Below are 21,756 nucleotides of genomic sequence, written 5' to 3' on the forward strand. Positions count from 1 at the left end.
ATGTTGCATCTCCCAGACAGGACATTTAATCTAAATCTGTCTCATCGTGTGCTGGTAACGAATTCAGATTTTTTTCCCCTTTAATTCAACAAAATTCCTCAAATTGACACCTTCCATAACAAAGCCTGAGCTCTAAGTAAGCTTGCAGCAGTTCAATGTGTATGATCGAACTAATTTAGGACTGTGATTTGCGGAACTTTAAAGCAGAAATCATGTTTCAAGAGAACATTTTTCTCTCCTAGTTTTTAAACTATTTTTAAGATGATTTTTTAAATGTTTTTGGAAACATTTTAAATGGCTCACTGATAATTTTATGCACTGACACCTGGTTAAAATGTATATCTCAATTGTGTATTATTATTGTTGAGTCTTAGGAGGAGTGAGCGTTATGTTTCATATCAGTACTCTAATATAGGTCTATTGAACATTGTACGCTTTCCCTACATCATCTCCCCTACATTTCCATGAACGAGCATTATAAGGACATAAGTCCTAATAAGGACAGAACGCCTTATAGGGACAGAACACCTTTAAGAATTGACGCCTTCGGGACTAAACCTTTCACCTAGTTCCATGCAGAGGGAGGGTTTTTTCCAAACAATACTGCTAAGACTTCATCCTTAGCACAATGAATAATTAATGAGGACACTACCCAGGGGGTATACTTCACCTCTCCTATCTACGCACAAGGTTTAATCCCCAACATCATCCTCATACTAAACAATGGCTAACACAATCACAAGGACTGTTATGTTATGTTATGTTAATGTCATTTATTTTGCGCACAGATGCTCCAGCTAAGGAGCGTCCTGGCGCATGGAAAAGGTGAACATAACACAACGCTAAAAGAAATAAGAAAGTGAAAATAGGAAGGATTAAAACAGATGGGTTTTCACGGCCCTACGGAATGCTAGTAGATACTCTAACAAGCGGATTTCTAAAGGGAGGGAGTTCCAGAGAGCCGCAGCTCTCACACGAAAAGAACGACCGCCCATCCGGCTAAGCCTGAAACGCGGGACAACCACAAGGGATTGCCCAAGAGATCTCAGGGAGCGAGTCGGGACATAGACGGATACGAGATTATTGAGAATCTCAGGTGCCGATCCTTTTAAGATTTTGAAAACAAGGCTAAGGGCCTTAAAATGAATTCGACTTTTGATCGGTAACCAATGTAGGGACCGCAAAGTGTTGGAAGTGGGACAGGACCTTGGCAGACCCACCACTGCTCTCGCAGCCGCGTTTTGAACGCGCTGCAAGCGAACGATCTCAGATTGGTTTACTCCCAGCAGGAGCGAGCTGGCATAGTCCAGCCGGGAGATAATTGTCGCTTGGATAACCAACTGTCTTGTCGGAGCATCAAAAAATTTGAGCACCGGCCTTAGCCCACGCAGGACACCAAAACAGCATGCCGCCACTCTCTTAGTGTGGGTAGTGAAGCAGAGGGTGTGGTCTAACCACACTCCCAGGTTGTATGTATAAATACAGCACCTTTTGCTATCAGTAGTTAGAGGGAACCGAGACTTCAAGGCCGACACACTGACCAGAGACGCTGAGGCTCCTGCATGCAGTCGCTCCAGCTGACTGGTCTAAACATCCCTTGAGGGGTGTACGACTCGAGGCCAGGACAAGGACCCACACTCATTATTCAGGTTAATGGGCGTTCAACTAAATCTTAGCAGGATTCTTGGCTCTTGGGTTTATTAGCTCTTTCACACCTACTCACATGCTAGGTACACTTAGGTACATCTAGACAGGCCTCTTAGGAGTATCTGCTTTATTTTATAAATGCATTTTCCATTCATGTATATGTTCATGACTATTGCAAAATGGCAGAACCGTCCTATTCCTTTTTATTCACTGTACTGCTGACCCTATATCTCTGTTACTGTGTAACAGTTGTCGCAGCAGATATATTTTACACTAGAAGAACAACGGTGCGATAAATTCCTATTGTGAACACGCTCAACTGCTTTTTCCGTGTATCTGTCTGAGACCAAATGAGCAAGCATGAGTGACTGGGTGAAAAGAGGTATATTGTCTCCACGAGTCTGAGGAATCAGGGTTTGTTATGTTCTGAGGTTGCCAAATACGAATCTCTCTGATAAAAGGAGATTCTAGTGGCGCTGTGAGCGAGCTAATGCAAACAAGGCCAACATACGCGGTGGGGGTGCACAGAATCAGTCTACCACCAGACCCACAGTGTATGTTATCCAAAAGCACAGGTCCTGCAGGAGTACTATAGGAACTACACTACAACTTATTTACCCTGCAGACATAAACCAATGCCCACTGATTGCAAATAACCATATGGGAAATGCTCCAATAATGAACAGCACTGAGTTTGGCTTTAATTTGATCAAAGAAGAACTGCAAGCAATCTGCCTCATGGCATTGCAGCATCAATAGGCTTTTGACTTAATACCAGAGATGGAGGGAAGAGTATGCGCCAATACTGAGGTGACTTTCTGCACCTTTATTCCAGGGATTATGATGGCAGATTCGCACAAGATTTCTGTCCCGGCCTTTCTGACACAGAAAGGCTGTGGGAACCTATTTTTGGGGGGACCCAACAGGGCCCCAATGGGTGCCAGGCCCCGGGGCTGGTAGCCATAGGTGCCCCTTGTTGATCCCTGCACCCGGTGGCAGGCACTTTGAGGAGCATGCCACCGGAGGCAGGGATGAACCGCACCTCTGCTCTTTACAATGAGAGCATGCATTCTGTTCGGAATGCATGCTCTCATTGTAAAGAATAGGTGTGCGATGTCGGACGGACTCAGGTCCGACCAACATCTTAATCGGGTTTTTAGTGGTTAGATTTCCTTTTTTGTCCTGGTGTCCATTATTTTCTAAGTTATCAACATCCCGGGACATTAATTAATGAAAAATATCCAATCTATTCCCTAGCGACAGGGTTAGACAGTACTTACATTTTTTGTGGAATTCTGTATTTAGGATTATTAGCTTTTCATTTAGTACCCAGAGACAAATTTTGGACCATTTTATTAAATTTGAGGGCCCCTCCATATCTCTGTTATCAGCTGAAATTGTTACACGAACATAATATTGCCCAAATTAGTATTGAAAAAATGGTGAGTTTACTGATCCCATACCTATAGACAGAGGTGTACAGCAAGGCTGTGTGCTGGCCCCGACCCTCTTTTGCCTTTTTATTAATGGTCTAGTGGAGGCCTGGATTGCGGGGAGGGACATGGACGCACCCAGGCCGGCAAACCGAAAGGTGCCAGCCTCGATGTTCGCTGATGATACCCTCCAGCTATCCAGGTCCCCAATGGGAATACCGAGGGCCTTAGACACCTTTTATTCCTTCTGTAAAAGTAGAGGGCTAGAGCTCCATCTACAGAAAACCAAATATATGGCCTTTAATGCAGGTAATAGCACACAACCAAATCCCCAGTTAGATGCAAAACCATAAGAAAGAGTGACTGTTTTTGAATAACTGGGGACCACACTCACTGAAAAAAATTGAATGGGGTGTTCAAATCAAGAAAGAAAGTCTAAAATTAGCACAGACAACAGGGGGGTTAGCTAAGATGCTCAGAAAGTGCACCCATGAAACAGTTGGACTGGTGATGGAAATTTATAAAACCCAAGCCAGGGGCGCGGTCCTGTAAGAGGCAGAAATCTGGGGCCAGCGGCCACCTGACTCCTTATCTTTTATCCTTTGTCAGGCAGCTCCTGGGTATTCCCATAATCACACCACTTATGCCACTTCGAATGGGTTAGACCAATTGCAGAGGACGTTGCCCTTAGACCCCTTCTATTCTAGCGATGCTTATGGAGCACTCCAGAATTAGCTGCATATGGGAAGAGCTGAAGAAAGTGCTAAGCTCACAGGGAGTGAGTAAAATCCCATGGCTGTCTTACATTAAAAACTATTTAGCTGCAATGGGACTGGGTGTCCTGTGGGCCAGTGCTGAAGAAAGCTGTCGGACATATCTAGGAAGGCCTTGTCAGAGAGTTTCAGGGAGTACAAACTCACCCAATTACAAAGGACCTCTGCGACAGGTGAAATAACCGCAGCATTCTTAGAGATAAAACATCAATACAAGATGGAACCCGTACTCGATAATATCCAGCCAGCTCTTGCCAAAAAGACCTATTTACAATTTAGATATGGGGTACTTCCACTACGTGCTTTTACAAATAAGTGGAGAGGTACACCAACACAGGGATGCCCGGCATGCAATAATAATACACCAGAGACGGATCAGCATGCTCTATTTTTCTGTCGTTGAAGAATGGATGGTAGCGGAAATAGAACTTCTACCTAGAGATTTTTCTGGTTCCAAAACGATTTTACCATGGTTGGAGGGCCAGGAATATATAAGAAGTCAGTTATTGTTCCATATGGATATGAATTGATCTCAAGGAACTAAGTTTCTTGTATGAATACATTAAGGACTTCAACTATACCCCTGAAGAAGAGACGAGAGTCTCGAAATGCATTGGGTGTGAAGTGAATAATGTACATTGTAATATTGGTTGTAATATTGGAAAGTGTTTAAAAGTTATCAGAAAGTATGTTGGATGTAAAAAATTCTTCGAACAATTTTGTTGAAACATAAAAGTTTATTTTGAATGAACTAATGAGAAAATGAATTGAACTTTGTATTGCCTAGAAATACTAAAGTGTTGATGCATGTTGTTGTCCCAGTCGCCCTTGTGGGGCTGGGCCTCTAAGTCTATTTTTCTGTCCGGCATATAAGAAGGGAAGAAACCGATGGTTACTGCAGTTATGCAGAAATCTCAGAACAAACCTTGAGCTCAGGTTTTCAGGATACTAAAATATGGCACCAGTATCCCTATTGCTTATTCAGTTTCTTCATACTTATTTTCCATGTGGTGTACACGTCAGGCCATCTTAACGTTAGGGCTTGCCTGATCTGATCATTTTATTCCATTACTGTGATTTGTCTCTTTTTAATATCATTCTGTAATATTTTTTATGATGCATGTGAGCATTTTGTATTTATTTATTTTATTTTTAACTTCTATTTTTATAGGATTTTTATCAATAATATTGTAATGCACATGCACTTTACTAAGCTATTCGTATCTCGAACAATGAAAGTCATCTTAGAATATTCGAAAGAATGAATTGTACTGTAATTTTTTATCTGTGCTTTTTATGGGCGTAATGGCCGAAATAAAGAACTTGTGACTGACTGACGGACTGATAATTCTTGTAAAATTTTACTTTCTGTTATTGGTTGTTAATTAATTCATATCAATTCACTTAATAAGGATTCTTTTCTATTGTCAAATTTTGCTTTCCCTGTAGAATGTCCTGTCCTTCTGCTATTGATTAGTTATTATCTTTTTTTCCCCTTGCTTGAATTTTCAACAGCTTAAATTTTCTTACACATTTATATGTGTCAATTCTGGTTTCCATGCAGTCCAAGTGCTGATCTGGCCAAAAATGAGGACTTGAATAATGATCTTTCATCAACAATATAGTTTAATGAATCTACGAACACATTTTCATTTTAAGTGGCTAGAGTATTTTTTAAATTTCTGTTTTATGCATAGCTGGTACTTTCTTTTTTTTCACTTCTCCTGGTTTTCCTCTTCCTCTGGTTTTTTAAAGTCCCCATCCTCTTTCCCCAGTGTGTTTGCTGTAAATATCAGTCTCATTTCCTCTAACAAAGAGATATTTTGTATTGGTTTATCATATCAGCTTAATGTTCCTTCCTTTTCCACAACTAATATCTATGTCAGATTCATTCATTTCCTCTCATGTTGAAGGCTCCATTACTTTCTTATCTAATGCATGTTTATTTTTAAGTAATTCAAACTGTTTTGCAAGGTATATATTCTGCCTTCCATGCAGTCTCTCCAATGTCTTGTACATTTCCTATGTATTCACTGTTTAACATCCTCTTCATATTATTTGTTGTATATTTTCCTCTATTTTTTTTATTTCCACAAGTATCTTGATGTGATCCTTTTTGCATGTTTTATCAAAAGTCCATCATATGTTTGGAACTTTTCATATTAATGTCATTCCATTTTTGTAATAATTCAGAGTAGGTGTTAGAAGGATTAGTCACTGCATTTTGTAATCTTCAATTCTTCCTTTTTCAGCATACCTTAAACTTAGCTCAGCAAAAACCTAGATATACATTTTTCAGGGCAAAACCATCCTCTTGGTCTCCATCTTGGTTGACGTCTGAGCTAAGGTCTCCTTCCGTCCCCATTAGGATGGCAAGGAATCTCTGAGTAATTTTTTTTGAAACACTACATTTCATGCAGTTACATCAGCTGTTTTTTTGACTACCATTTATCACAGCACAAATGAGTACATTTGCTGTCACAGCTTTAGTGATGGCAAAGATTGACTATTGCAATGGCCTATACCTTAATGCACATTAATCAGTTACAAAGAAGTTGAAAATACTGCAGAATGCAGCTGACAGATAGCTTCTGCTCAAGATTCATAATCATCAATCAATCTCCAGGTATCTGTAGGAGCTGCATTGGCTGAAAAACAGCCATTACAATGCAACTTTCACAACGCACTACCATTATAACGAAACTTTTACAACGCAGGATCCATTACAACGCATGCCATTACAATGCAGATGCTATTACAACGCATGCTATTACAACGTAAGTATGGGTAAGTATTTAATTTAATTTTAACCCCTACACTGTCCAACACTTACCCTACTATTACACCCCCTGGAGTTAGAATAGTAATTTTAACCCCTACACTATCCAACACTTACCCTACTATTATGCCCCCTGGAGTTAGAATAGTAATTTTAACCCCTACACTATCCAACACTTACACTAATATTACATTCCCATTAATAAAAAAAAAAATACTTACCCATACTTACATTGTAATGGCATGTGTTGTAATAGCAGCTGCGTTGTAATGGCATGCGTTGTAATGGATCCTGAGTTGTAAAAGTTTCGTTGTAATGGTATGCGTTGTGAATGTATGCATTATAACATTATACATCCGCTTCTAGATTCCAGCGTATATCCTGCGAAGGTAGGAGCTTTATGATCAGAGCGTCTAGAGCTTGGAACACACTCCCTCTTCAGGTAAAAACCATGGCAAACCTACTGCCCTTCAGAAAGGCTCTGAAAACTTTGCTGTTCTCAACAGAATCTCAGATCTCAAGGATGGAATAGATACGCAGTCAGTTTCCATGTCAGATCTCATGTATGAAATAAACATGCGGCTGCTTTCAGTTAGAGCCAAGACCCCCTACGTGTAATCGAGTGCTTTAAAAAAAGAATAGCATAACATACCTCTTTAGCCCAAATAATCCGGCTACATTTTGTATACCCTGGCAATTATGGAGCTACTCTGATGCAGGTACATGAGCCAGTATCAATTTAACATCTTACTGTTCTTAATGGCCTACCTATGGAGACTGCCATTCAGAAACAATCCTCGGATGCTGGTTGCACAGCGCTCAACCCAGATAAAACTCCTTCTAGTTGTCTAACTCTGTGAATGCAACAGGGAACTGAGACTGAATATCTCACAGAAGCAGAGTGGTCTCAAGTAGTGGCACACTCAATGTTGGTGTCCATTTGAGGTTCACCAGTCCCTCATCAATGTTTATAATTCAAAGATGTTCAGCACTCAAGAACGTTATGCCTATAATTTGATGTATTTGTGACAAAATAATTAGAAAACACTGACACATTTTAACCATACCTGGTCCTAATCACAGGTAAAGTATTTGTCCTTTCACTTGTATTTTATTCACTTTCTTAATGTCTGTTGTTAGGTGGCATGCTGGGAGATGTAGTGTTGTTAAAACAAATTTGGGCATTCATTCTCCTTGTTTTGCTTTTGATCTTTTTTACTTATTTAGTTTTTACAGATCTAGTTCCTTGAATAAATGTCTGTTGCCACAGTAATCCATTGGGAAGTTTTATTGTTATTTGCACAGTCATTTTTTGGGGGCTTGACCAATACTAGCTGAAATGTAGCTTTCAGGTCTTACAGCATCTATAAGCTGTGATCTCTTCAGATCAGTAAGAGGCAGGAAGATGATTCAAATGGTTCCACAATAAAAAATATGCAATGAAAGTGAATGGGGCATCATCTCAATAGCAGGCAAATCTGGCAAAGACTTCTGTGACCATCTGGGAATCTTGAGGTGTTAACCCCTTCCATGCGGGGGTAATTCCCCCGTGGTGCGGGGGGAGGGATGCCGCGCGCAGGTGCCGCTGTGCTCGTCATGCTGCACAGTGGAGCTGTGCTCATGACGAGCTGAGCTTGTGACGACTCCGCCCACTCCCGTGCAATGCCTGAACAGGAGGGGAATTAACCCCACGTGGGCGTTCCACGGCCGTTATGACGAGCTCAGCTCGTCACGAGCACAGTTCCACTGTGCCTCATGACGAGCTCAGCTCGTCATAAGCGTCGAAAAGGTTAATATAGAAATTCAAAGTGTACAATGTGGGTAGGCATAGTGCATGATCAGGGAATGAACGCGTCACTTCATGAGTGAGGAGGTACTTGCAGTCTTTTCTGTTCTGGAAGCAACAGTAGATTTGCCAGAGCCTGGGACTTGTCATTGGTCCTTTAGGTATCCAGCAAACAGTAAATGTCACTTTGCATTAATGTGCAAAACAGTCCTTGGAAATTTGCAGAAGTTTGAAATTCTTAGCCGTGGCAGCCATTCATTATTTAACGCTTGAGCCACATGCAGGAAGGGCTAACTAAAGCATTACCTTTTCAAAGTTTAAAATCTTCAGTTTATCAGGAGGAAGTTTACCTTATTCCTTTATCCATGTTTTTCAAAGTCTCAGGCTCTCGTTTATGAGATTTTGGCATAGGTTAGAACAGCAAATCACTGTGCTGCACTGCCCCACGCCAAAGGGAAAGGGAAGGAATGCATTGTATTTATGCAATACGGTACATTCCTGTCCTTTCTCCCTGTGCTGGTGCTGTTTCAGCAGCCTAGTGCCAACATAGGCACCCTTGCACCTCAGTGCAAGGGTGCCTTCATTGCATGCAGGAAGGGGCACCTTCCTTCAGAGAAACAATCCTAAGAGATGTATTTTGGAAAAGATGCGGAGAAATAAACACAGTTCTTCTCATTACGCCTCACCTCTAGATGCGTAAAGATTTGGGACTTCCCCAGATCGACATCATTTTGTAAACCTGGGGAAATGTCAAAATCCATGGGTGTTGCATGCACACACCCACTGCAACAACCATGTGCCCAGAATAGGGTCACACAGTGAATTAAGCTGCATCGCCATACCCAAGATTTATGGACCACTCAAAGCTGTGCACGATGGCTTTGTGTGGCTTCATAAATCAGATTCAGATCCCTCCATCATGCATGCACCACTTTAGGTGGTGCAAAAGTGACGGGAGGCTCTCATAAATAACCCCCTTAGTGTATGTTGCAACAGGTCATACCAGTCACAACCAGTCAATTTAAGGATCTCTGAATAACTGGCATTTTTATTAGAAATGTTTGGGTACTGGATGAGAACTGCAAAACTAATTTAAACAGTTATCATTCCAATAATGGAAGCTATAAAGTAAGTACAAGTAATATCAGCTGTTTTGGGAAATCCCTGATTAAGCACCATAGGCCCTATTCACAGAACTAACTTAAGACAAAATCCTAAACTTACTACTTTTGGTTTTCACAGAAGTTAGGATTTTGTCTTAAGTTTGTCTTAAGACAGACTTAAGACAGACTTAAGACAGTTAGGATTTTGTCTGAAGTCTGTCTTAAGACAAACTTAAGACAAAATCTTAAATACCAAAAGTAGTAAGTTTAGGATTTTGTCTTAAGTTAGTTCTGTGAATCAAGCCCCATGTTGCAGAGAGCCTGGGAATGATTGTTAGGACTTTAATAGAGTGGCTTGGTTGTATACCTATGACCATGTAATGATTATGGTGACATGCACCCAGGCTAGAAAGAGCCAGATTAAACCCTTCATCAGTCAACAATCAGTAAACACCAAGCTAAGCTGCAGACACACTCATGCAGACAAGAGTAATTCATTTAACTAAATGACCAAAAGTTTCTGACTTCTTAATGTACTTCATTGTTCCTAGGTACTCAGTAAAATGGCAGAAGTTGAGAACACTGGTATAAATTACACCTTCATAGACTTATTCCGTACTCCAGTACTGAGGAAAATTTCCATCTGTATAGCAGCTGCATGGTAAGGAAATTAATTATTTTGAGGTTCTAAAATGTGTGATCATTCCTTGTTTTATGATGAAGCAGAGTGGCCAGCGTATTCGAAGTGATTGCTTGTCACCTCTCTTGCAGGCTCGGTGCATTTCTCTCTTACTACGGAATAAGCCTCAACATCAGAGGCTTTAAGCTGGACATGTACATGACCCAGTTCCTCTTTGGAGCCGTTGAAATACCATTCAAGCTGGGCGTATACATCTTCCTGAAGAAGGGCGGGCGACGTCATGTACTGGCAGGGAGCCTGCTGATCTTCGGCTTCTGCATTGGCATAAATATAGTCATTCCAGAATGTAAGTTTTTTGGAGAGCACACTTTTGTATAATTATCTTTTTTTTCTAATTATTTTTCCTATTAATATTTATTCAATATCTCTATATATATAAAAACAAATGTATGTCTGTCTGTCTGTCTGTTTGTCCTTTATGCGTTACTACACCATTCATCCGATCGCCATGAAACTTTAGGAAATTGTTGAGTACACTCCGGCAAAACTTTCTGGCATAAAATCTTTTTAAATATCTGCCCCCTAGGGCCCTCATAATCTTTAAAATACTGATGTACGCACCAGACGTAAAAACAACAAATCGTGTATCCACAAGCACTCGAATAAATAAATAGAATTAAAACACCATTCATCCAATCGCCATGAAACTTTGGGAAGTTGTTGAGTACATTCCCGCAAAGGTTTCTGGCATAATTTTTTTTTTAAATATTGGCCCCCCAGGGCCCTCATAATCTTTCGAATACTGATGTACACACAAGACGGAAAAACTAAAAATTGTGTATCCACAAGCACTTGAATAAATAAATAGAATTAAAACAGCATTCATCCGATCGCAAGGAAACTTTGGGAAGTTGTTGAGCACACTCCCGCGAAGGTTTCTGGCATTAACTTTTTTTAAATATTGGCCCCCCAGGGCCCTCATAATCTTTCGAATAATGATGTACACACAAGACGGAAAAACAAAAAATTGTGTATCCACAAGCACTTGAATAAATAAATAGAATTAAAACAGCATTCATCCGATCGCAAGGAAACTTTGGGAAGTTGTTGAGTACACTCCCGCGAAGGTTTCTGGCATTAACTTTTTTTAAATATTGGCCCCCCAGGGCCCTCATAATCTTTTGAATACTGATGTTCGCACAAGACAGAAAACCAAAAAATCGTGTATCCACATGCGCTCGAATAAATATATAAATTAGAACAGCATTCATCTGATCGCCAGGAAACTTTAGGAAGTTCTTGAGTACACTCCCGCGAAGGTTTCTGGCATATATATTTTTAAAATATTGCCCCCCAGGGCTCTCATAATCATTCGAATACTGATGTATGCATCAGACGGAAAAACAAAAAATCGTGTATCCACAAGCACTCGAATAATTAAATAGAATTAAAACGACACTTTGAAATGTTGTCCATATTAAAATGAATACGTTTCAATAAAAATGACACAATGTAAATTAAATGTTATCATGACGAGTTTCCTTGAATTTCCTTTCTTCGGAGATCGCAGCAACACGCGATGGGTAAGCTAGTTGTTTAATAAATAACACAAAAAAACAAATAATAGCCTAGCACACTAACATGAAGGCAATCTAGGGTGCTCATGCAGGGGCGTGGAACAAACTCACACCTATGTTTTTCCCAATAGCTTTTCCAAAATACACTTACATTTTCAAATAGGAACTTTCACTTAACAAAACAAATTTTCCATGCAGCTGAAATAAAACAATTTTGAATGAAGGACTACACATGTAGCTTAGATATTAATTTCTAATTTTAAAGATTCACCTTCTTCTCAATTATTAAAGACTTCACTATACGTAATCTCCCATCTTATTTAAATTGTTTAGTTAGAAATAACTATGCTTCCACTAACCTGAAGATCAACTACAGAGCAACGTGGAAAAGAGATCCTTCTGGAATGTCTTCAACACAGGCCAAGACAAGAGAATAAAATAAAGTTGCCCAACTTTCTCCATTTCCCCATCATTTATTAAAATATGTAAGAGCCAATTTCCTGAGATTCATTGGCTATCTCACTTAACTGACTGACTCACTGCCTTGTGCCCTGGCTCAAACAACTTCTCAGCAGCTTCATTCTGGCTTCAACCGCTCTCTGGTGATCTTTAGGCTGAATGTCTCCAACTTCGTGGGATGTCAGCTCGCCCATCCCTGGAGGCTGACGGAGTGAAACAAGGTCAGCGGAGCCAGGGCACGTGCCGGCTTAGCCCACTGCCATCATTTACCAAGAGAGGACACAGAGAACAAGGGTCAAGAAAGCTGAGGAGCCCCTCACCCACAGCTGAACACATTTTTGACATAATTTCCAACAAGCATTAAAAAATGCAATAGGTCTCACCTTTGATTAAGTTAAGGCCATTTGCTTTGCTAATGCTGTTGTATAGCAAAGCAAATGGCGTTAACTTGTTGAAAGGCGAGACCTATTGCATTTTTAATGCTTGTTACATTTTCCTGGCTGCAGGGTCTGTCTTGAAAACATCAGGGCATATAGTGCCCTAGGAACATTCCCTCCACCCCATAGAAACATGCGCTATAATTATATTATGATTTAAATAGCGATAGACAGCTCTTCAATGATTTCACACGTGATGTGGGAGGTGAAGCTGCAACCAGTCCTCACACAGTGCCTGAACCTCAGAGGGGAGGAGGCTGCGGGGGAATAACAAGGACATAAAAGAGCCGCAGTGGAGGCGACAAGGAGAGGAAGCGGTAAACTTGGAAAGCAGAGAGCACAGCTCCCCTCCAGACACAAAGCAACCGGGAAACAGGAAAAACCCTGCCCCTGAGCCCAGAGGCTCAGGGGCAGGGAGGCATCATCTACAGGCCCACAGGGTCATGGACAGAGGAGATCTACAGGCCCACGGTTTCAAAGGCAGAGAGGCTATGTCTACAGACTCACAGAGGCAGAAGGACAAGAGCTACAGGCTCACAGGTTATGGGGCAGATATGCAGCGTTTACAGGCCCACGGGGCAGAGGGACAGGATCTACAGATCCACAGGGGCAGAATGACATGATCTACAGGCCCATGGATAGAGGGACAGAAACGCAGCATCTGCAGGCCCACAGGGGCAGAGGGACACGATCACCAGGCCCACAGGTTCAGTGGCAGCGACTCTCCAGGCCCTAAGTTACTGGGGCAGAAGCTACAGGCACACAGATACCTGAGAAGGGTGGCGGAATCTGTAGGCCCATCGGTACACTGGGAATGGAAGGAAAGAGGGAAGGGGAGAGTAGGGCAGTACATAGGACGAAGTAAACCTATATGCACACAAGTTTACTTAGCTAAGTGTTTTAGGATCAACGTGCTGATACAGCTCACCCCATGCACAAAGCAATGAACTCTAAGAGATATCTCAGTGGTTGAGAGCGGCTGTGGTGGCCACGCATTAGAGCTACCAAAGATTTGTCCATAGGAGACCCATAGAATGAACATTATTCACCTGTAAAATGAGCTGTTCCTTGAGCCTGATGGATGCGTCAGTGCGAGACGGAGGCGGCATTATTTAAGTTGAATACACGCCGGGTGGAAGGGAGGGACGGCCTCTGAGTGTCAACAGACCGTCTCGGCCTGTTCATTCCCCAGGCAGGGGCCCAGGATGGGATGAACCGGAAAACCGTGGTAACCTCCAACACCAACACCAGTCACCCTCCAAGAGGACAAACACCCGCTCTGACAGACTTGCTCACGCTATCTTATACAGCAGCTACACACAGAGGTATACAGAATGTGCGCTGAGACTTGTAACCTTAGGCTGGCACACCCGCAAATACACATATATACTGACACGTAGATATTAACAGACAGAATAACACACGCATACTCACTAAAGCACCGACACAGATACACACATAGCAACGCACTTGGGACATGCACACAACTACTAACACGCTTATACTGACACAGCCAGTATTGCGCGCACACACACAGTAACACAGGTTCACACTCACTAACACACACACACACACACAAATGTATTCAGACGCACACACACGGACTCTCTGTCACTGCTCATACACCGCCCTCTCAGAAGGACACACATGTTTGATATCAGAAGGGGTCACGGTACACTGACTGCAGAACACTTAAGCCAAGAACACATACTCATTTTCATGTATTGTCTTCCACCCACAGAAGGGGCAATCCACCCCGTAACCCCTGGGCTCGAAGGGAAGGGGTTTGTCCACAGGAAAAAAAGTATTTTATGGCAAAATAAATGTAAACAAGCCCAGGAGTGGTGCGCGAGCGTGCTTGTGCCCGCCGCTGCAGGAGAAGACCGCCTTCTGTTTCCAATTAACGGGTGCGATAATTGGAAACAGATGGCGCTCAAACTCGCTCCCGAGCACAGAACAGAGAAGGCGGAATATGCACCCGCCTTGGGCCAATTGCATGCTGTCTTTCTTAGAAAGAAGCACACATAGCCCAATAGCAAGTGATAAAAAAAAGCACACGCACGAGCGTGTGTTTGCAGTTTAAAAGCCCTTACTAAATGCCTTGCAGAGCAGCGCAGGCACGCTTGCTCATGCGAGATTTAAAAACGACTACCACTTTGGGAGACCTCCCTTGATTCTTGTGACCCTGGAGTGGCCTGCTCCAACACACAGTCCTGCAGTGCTTTTTTGTCACTCACTCTGTGCATCAAACTTTTTGGATCTCCATTAGTGCTGAACCCTGTTCATCTGAGCAGCAATGTAGAAAAGAGATGAAGGGTCTTGTTTAGAGTTTGGCAGCCAGGATCATCCGTTAAAAACCTGGCGGATGATCTGTCTTCTGCATTACAAGTGCATATATAATACAGCCGGTGGGATATCCATAACGTTTAGCATTTAACCAAAACAATTGTAAAGAATGAACAGAGTATGGAAATTGCATACTATATAATGAGATTCAAATTAATAGCAGATAAGTCATCCATTCCGAAAAATTATTTTGAAGAAAGACTTTCATAGCTGGGTGAGTCCTTCGAAAGTAGAGATTTCAGCTCAGTTTTAAAAGCACCACTGGATGATATGGTTGTAATGTCCAGTGAAATGGAGCTCCATTCTATAGTTGCACTTTCTGAAAAGGATTCTTTTTTAGCTTTGTTTTTTTTTTAATCCTTGTGTTTCATTGGGTTTGTGCATGCTGCAATGGGTGTGTTGTCCACCCAAGATTTTTCGGGCAAAACAGTTGGGGTGTTAGAGAAAGTGTGACCTTATGTGTGAGGCAGGCCAGTTTAACCCCTTCCATGCTTCGGACGCGCAGGAGCCGTCCGAAGCATACGTTCTCCTGTGCATCAGACGCCTCCCGTGCATCCGACACCATTGCAGAAGAAATCCCTTTGGTGCTTACTTCCCCAAAGCCCCGGCAACTGTGTAAGAGCTTCCCCAGCTCCCGAGGTCCCCCTCCCTGTTTCTATGAAATGACAATCAGCGCGCACGTCGCGCTGATATAATTTCATAGAAACTGAAATGAGCTTAAAGGCTAATTTCAGTTTCACTTTCTATGTGCTCAGGGGGGTATCTCAGCCCCCTGAGCACGTTGAAAGACGGGAGAGGTATCATTGGAAAGGAGGGAAGGAGGGCAATCCCTAAGCAATGATCCACCCACTAGATACCAGGGAGGGGGGAGTGGCCCCTTGGGCAAGGGCCTTTGCTCCCCTCATAATATTCTAGCCATATTCAGCGTTTCTGCCCCCCTATTGGGGCAGATGGGGGCAATAGCCCTTAATCTGCCCCAAAAGCCCACTAAACACCAGGGATTTTTTTGGCTCTAGTTTATAGGGTGGGGACTGCCCAAAACGGGCATTCCAATGCCCCCACCCTGCGCCACAATGACAGACTTTGGGCCCCCCGGGGGGCAGTAGCCCCCAATCTGCCACGCTGGGGGGCAGAAAGCCCACTTAACACCAGGGATTTTTTATGGGAACTTTTAATTACGGTGTGGGCTTTCCACAACGGGCATGCCAATATCCCCACCCCTGCCACATTCACAGACTTTCTGCTCCCCCTGGGGGGGATGGTGGCGATAGCCCCCAATCTGACCCCGTGGCAGAAAGCCCACTAGAAAGCAGGGATTTTTCTTGTGCAATTTAAGTAGGGTGGGGGCTGCCCTGAATGGGCATTCCAATGCCCCCACACCTCACCACAATTACAGCCTTTCTGCCCCACCCTGGGGGGCAGATGGGGGCATTAGCCTCCAATCAGTTTTAAAATATGTATAGGTTTGCTATGTTTCCCTAGGTTCCGACAGCGTTAGGGTTCATACACTACAGCTAGGCACTTTGCAAAAAAGGGGTAATTTTTCATTGTGAAAATGTGGTGTGCCACATTGCGTTTTGAGCCGTTTCCTGTTGTGGGCACTAGGCCTACCCACACACGTGAGGTACCAATTTTATCTGGAGACTTAGGGTAACACTGAATAGCAGAGGAACTGTTATTACTTATTGACTTTTGATGCATTTCTGCCTTCCAAATGAAAGACAATGTGTAAAAAAGAGGTCATTTTCAAAAATGACCTATAATTCTCATGCTAATATGGGCATTGCCAATTTTGGAAATGTGCAAATATCTACTGTTTCTAAACTCTATATTTTTTTCCCATTTCTGAAATACATAGGTTTCTTTCATACCGATTTTTCCATGTATATATTTTCCCAGAATAATTGCTGTATACCCGGTATATAATAAAAAAACATTGCAAGTCGCTGCTCAGTTATTGGCTCTGGGTTCGTCGGGTTCTTGAAGAACCTACAAGTCCTATATATCCCCACAACCAGGAAGGTCCAGCGGATGTACCAATATATTGCTTTCAAACGTCTGTCATACTTAGAAGAAGAAGTTACAGGTGAAAACGTTGACACAAATAGCTGTTTCTTTCTATTAAATTTAAAATTTTCCAATATTTAACTGTTAGTTTCTATAAAGAAACCTTGAAGGATCTACACAAATGACCCCTTGCTAAATTCAGGATTTTGTCTACTTTTCTAAAATGTATAGCTTTCCAGGATCCATTATTACTTTCATACCCGTTTCTACCATTAACTGGAAGGAGATTAAAAGCACAAATAATTGCAAAAATAGGCTAAATCCCAGAAAAATGCCAGAACTGTGTAAAAAATGTTGTTTTTCTGACAAAAGACTGCTTGACCCCGAAAGCTGGGAAGAGGGTGATTTCAGCACCACAATCCCTTTTTTGATACCATTTGCAGGGGAAAAACGCTTTAATCTGTAACTCTTTTTTACCATTTTTCCCCAAAAAATAAAGATATGTTGCAGTATTTTGGCTAATTTCTGGGTCCCCTCTTGGGAATTCCACAATCCCATGGTACCTTTAGAATCCCCATGATGTTGAAAAAAAGGACACAAATTTGGCGTGGATACCTTACGTGGTTAAAAAGTTTTAGGGGCTAAGCGCGAACAACCCCAAATAGCCAAAAAAAGGCTTAGCACAGGGGGCGGTGGATGCCTTACGTGGTTAAAAAGTTTTAGGCCTCGCAGCGAAAAGGTTAAAGAAGGCCTTGGTGAAATTAAAATTTCACTGGCCTAATTTGCACAATTTTGGTATTTTCTCATTACAATTGTTATGAAAAATTTCCAAAATTACTCCATTACAAATCTTTCTATGATTATGTGCTGTTTGTGGCAAAAATATACTGAAAATTGAACAATTTTTGGTAATTTGTGGTAAACATTTTCTGCAAATGTACAGGAGCCAGAAATTGATGTGAGGATGCCTTTCACACTCAGGGCCTGATTACAATGCCGGTCTTACTTTCGTCCAACCGGCACTGTGGTGGTAGCAGGGCCGCCCGACTAGCTGTCGGCAGTCCCAATACCCATATTAGAATGCGACCCCCTTAAAAGCGGTTGCAATCTGCATTTTGTATTGTGGCATGTGCTCGGGCTGCAGCACAGACTGCAGTCCAAAATACACACTTTTAAACATCCCTGCACTATGTGGCAGGCACCATGTGGTGTCTGCCACATGGAGCAGGCATGTTTAGGGGGCACCATGCCCCTGGAACCTATAGGGGAGGACCTGAAGGGCCCGCTAGAGGCCCCCAAAGTCACTTTCCCCCTGCTGTTTCATCGCGGGCTGACCGCCATGTAATGGCAGGTGGAAAGGGACTCTGTAAGCCCTAGGACCGTGCCTGAGCAGGCACCACCCCTATTGTAGGAATTACAGCCCCTCCAATGGTCCGACAGGCTGCTCGATTCCGTTGGATGTGTGGCAGATGGTCTCTCTGTCAGCCCACCATCGTAATGTGGGGGGTGCACCTGCAGGTGGGACCGATGGCCTTAACCGCATGTGCGCTAGCGGTTTTCCCGCTGTGCGCGGCGGTTTTTGAAAACGCGCGTTACATGAGCTCGTCATGAGCGTACGAGAGGCGTAGCTCATGACGAGCTCAGCTCGTCATCAGCGTCGAAGGGGTTAAATATACTTCAAAATATCAGATTTGTATTTTGCATAATTACACATAATTTTGCATAAATATGAGATGACAAATTAGTCAAATTGCACAAATTTCATGCACCTCTACAGTAACATTGCTCCTTTCTTCCCTGGGTGATGTTTGCTTCAGAGAGACCAAATGGTTATCTATGTTCAAGCTTTTTAGCGCCCAGCACCAACCTATCAGACTGCTTTGATGGTGGCAAGACTCAGTTTGGAAATCACGCTGTGTTGGGAGTTTCCATGTTTAAGACTCAACAGTTATTTAGTTGAAATTGCCACTGAGGTGATGGACCAGGAGATTTTTTGGATTCCTCAATGGAAGGTTTACGATATAACACTCTAACTGAGTAAAGCCATGTTTGCATTACAATAGCCCAGTTGGGTGAGAAAAGTTCAGCTTTGGGTGTTGGACTGATGTCCAGAGGTTAATGTCCTTAAGAACGTTCGTCATGAGTTCTACATCATTGAAGGCTGAAATGTTCAGCCAGAGTTGGGTATCCTCTCTATACATGTTGTATTACATTTTAGAGCAGCTGAGAGCAGATGGTTTATGTAAAGGGTGAAAAGCATTGATAAAAGAATAGAGCCCAGCAAACCACATAATGGCTTTTTGTAGGTTTAGATGAGTAGCATTAGAGGAGATGTTTCGCCTACAGACAGCTTTCACTTTAGCTGTGTCTCAAGAAATACTTTTATTGTATTCAATAAAACCTTGGGCTTTGTGTACACCTCTTTGTCAGAATCAGAACTCACTTTATTTGATCTCATTAATAAAGGGCCCGATTCACAGAACTAACTTAAGGCAAACTCCTAAACTTACTACCATTTTCGTATTCACAGAAGGCACTTACTCATTTTGGTATTCACAGAAGACGCTTACTCATTTCTCTATTCACAGAAGTCAGGACTCCTAACTTTAGGACTCCTAAAAGCCTTCTGTGAATACCAAAAGTCTTAAAATTAGGATTTTCTCAGTTTAGGAGTCCTAAACCTATCTTTACTTCTCCTAAACTGAGAAAAATCCTAACTTTAAGACTTTCGGTGTTCACAGAAGGCATTTAGGAGTTCTAACTTTACTACTCCTAAACTGAGAAAAATCCTAACTTTAAGACTTTCGGTTTTCACAGAAGGCATTTACGAGTCCTAATGTTAGGAGTCCTAACTTTACTACTTAAACTGAGAAAAATCCTAACTTTAAGAGTTTCGGTATTCACAGAAGGCATTTAGGAGTCCTAAAGTTAGGACTCCTAACTTCTGTGAATACCGAAATGAGTAAGTGCCTACTGTGAATACCAAAATGAGTAAGTGCCTTCTGTGAATACCAAAATTAGGATTTTGTCTTAAGTTAGTTCTGAGAATCGGGCCCAAAGATCATAAAAGTAAAATAGAGATCATAACAGTACATTACAGCAATGGATTACAATCTCATAAAATGTTGGTAAATACACTTAAAACCTGTATAATAAAAAAGATCAGAGTTTACATAAAAATCTTATGCATTGTCTTGCTTTGCCTTTCAGATAAAACAGAATCTCCCACAAGTTGGCTCAAACCCACAGGGCAAAGCAGGAGACATAACACAGCACCTTTAGAAAAGGGTTTCATTTTATAAAATGCTCTCTACCAGAAAGGCTTTCCCAGATGACAAAAGCAGAACATTCAAAAAGTTATGGATATATTTATATATGTTTATATGCAAGCAATAATAGTACACTTGGTAAATGTAACAGTTAAATGCATGAATAATACCATGAATAAACAAGCAGCAAATAATATGAGATAAAATTCAAGCAAATATTATATGCTGGACGTCCTGCAAGAGATCAGAAAGATATATACACTGAATACATCAAATGATTACTTAGAAAGTGCACCTCAACTCACTCACACATCACAAAGAAAACACCTCGAATGATAAAAGCCACTGGCCAAACATCACAATGGCAATAATCAAAGCTCAAACACTTCAAATGACCCGGAACCATGCCTCACAATGGCACTAGTGAAAACTCAATTCTTTACCTGGTGCAAACACTGCATCCTAGCCCACTCCTGACCGGGGGATTAACAGCCGCGGTTAAGAGTCTCAGCAACCAGGGTTCCGCTCCCAAGTAGATGCATCCGTCCACATTCGGATTCCAAAATCACGGTTTCTAAGGCAACAACCCTCAGCTTTATAATCTCAAAACACACTAGAAGGTTTGAGAGAAACCTTCCCCCCTGAGCCAAAAGAATCATACCAGGACTGGCCAGCTTCCAAGCAAGCATTCACTGGCAGGAAGGAGTTCCCACGTCCCCTCACCAATCTTGCATGTTCCAGCCTTTATCTTGACGAAGCCTACGAAAACCTTCCAGGGTACATTAAAAAATCTCTCACAAAACAATCCTTGAACGTGATTAACCCAAACAACTTGCAAGCGTTGCTGTGCGCACAGATAAAGCTCAAGCCAAGTAGAGTCAGAAGTCAGGATGACATGAGGCCATCTCAAAGCCAATAGTAAGAACTTCATAATACTTATCAATGTACAACACAATGCACATTTGTGCACCACTGCTCACAATACTGCACTTTGAGATCAAAAAGTACATTCCACACCTCACTCTCTCTCTAATGCTTTCAAATGCACATCCCACATGTTCTGTTCTTGGCAAGGCTGTTCTACTCCGTGACAGCTCCCACTGAAAGACTACAATTGTACAAGAAAGAAACCTGTAAGACAAGCAAGGCATATGCAGGACTGTTGTACATTCAGGCTAGGATGAAATAACACACCAAAGTCAATTAAACAAACAGTAGTCAAAGGTCATCACAGGGTGTCAGACCACAAGAGTGCCTCTAGCACTACATGCATGAATAGAAAAAAGTAGGGAGAATAAAAATGCAACTATTAATATGGGAGCTAAAACTTCACACAGGTGACCACTAAAGCACTCCCTAATTTCATAAACTAATGTAACAGTGTTGCATTCTTTGCGTAATCGTAAAATAATTCATATGCATAATTTCAATAAAGATTAGCTTTATAAGATTAAAATATATCAGCTAATAAATTGGTCATTATTATCATTAGGAGACTGG

General features: G+C 42.0%; 1 protein-coding gene across 1 annotated transcript in view; it reads left to right on the forward strand.

Annotated features, from left to right (window-relative positions):
• The window catches only part of LOC144824399 (solute carrier family 22 member 7-like), a 259,657-nt gene that overhangs the window by 156,654 nt on the left and 81,247 nt on the right, over positions 1-21,756 (forward strand). The window contains exons 7-8 of the mRNA XM_078683509.1: positions 10,073-10,182; positions 10,293-10,507. Of these exons, the coding sequence (XP_078539635.1) occupies positions 10,073-10,182; positions 10,293-10,507 (325 nt within the window). The remainder of the gene's footprint in view (positions 1-10,072; positions 10,183-10,292; positions 10,508-21,756) is intronic.

This window comes from Lissotriton helveticus, chromosome 3_1 (genome assembly GCF_964261635.1).
Source record: "Lissotriton helveticus chromosome 3_1, aLisHel1.1, whole genome shotgun sequence".
Classification (NCBI taxonomy): Eukaryota; Metazoa; Chordata; class Amphibia; order Caudata; family Salamandridae; genus Lissotriton; species Lissotriton helveticus.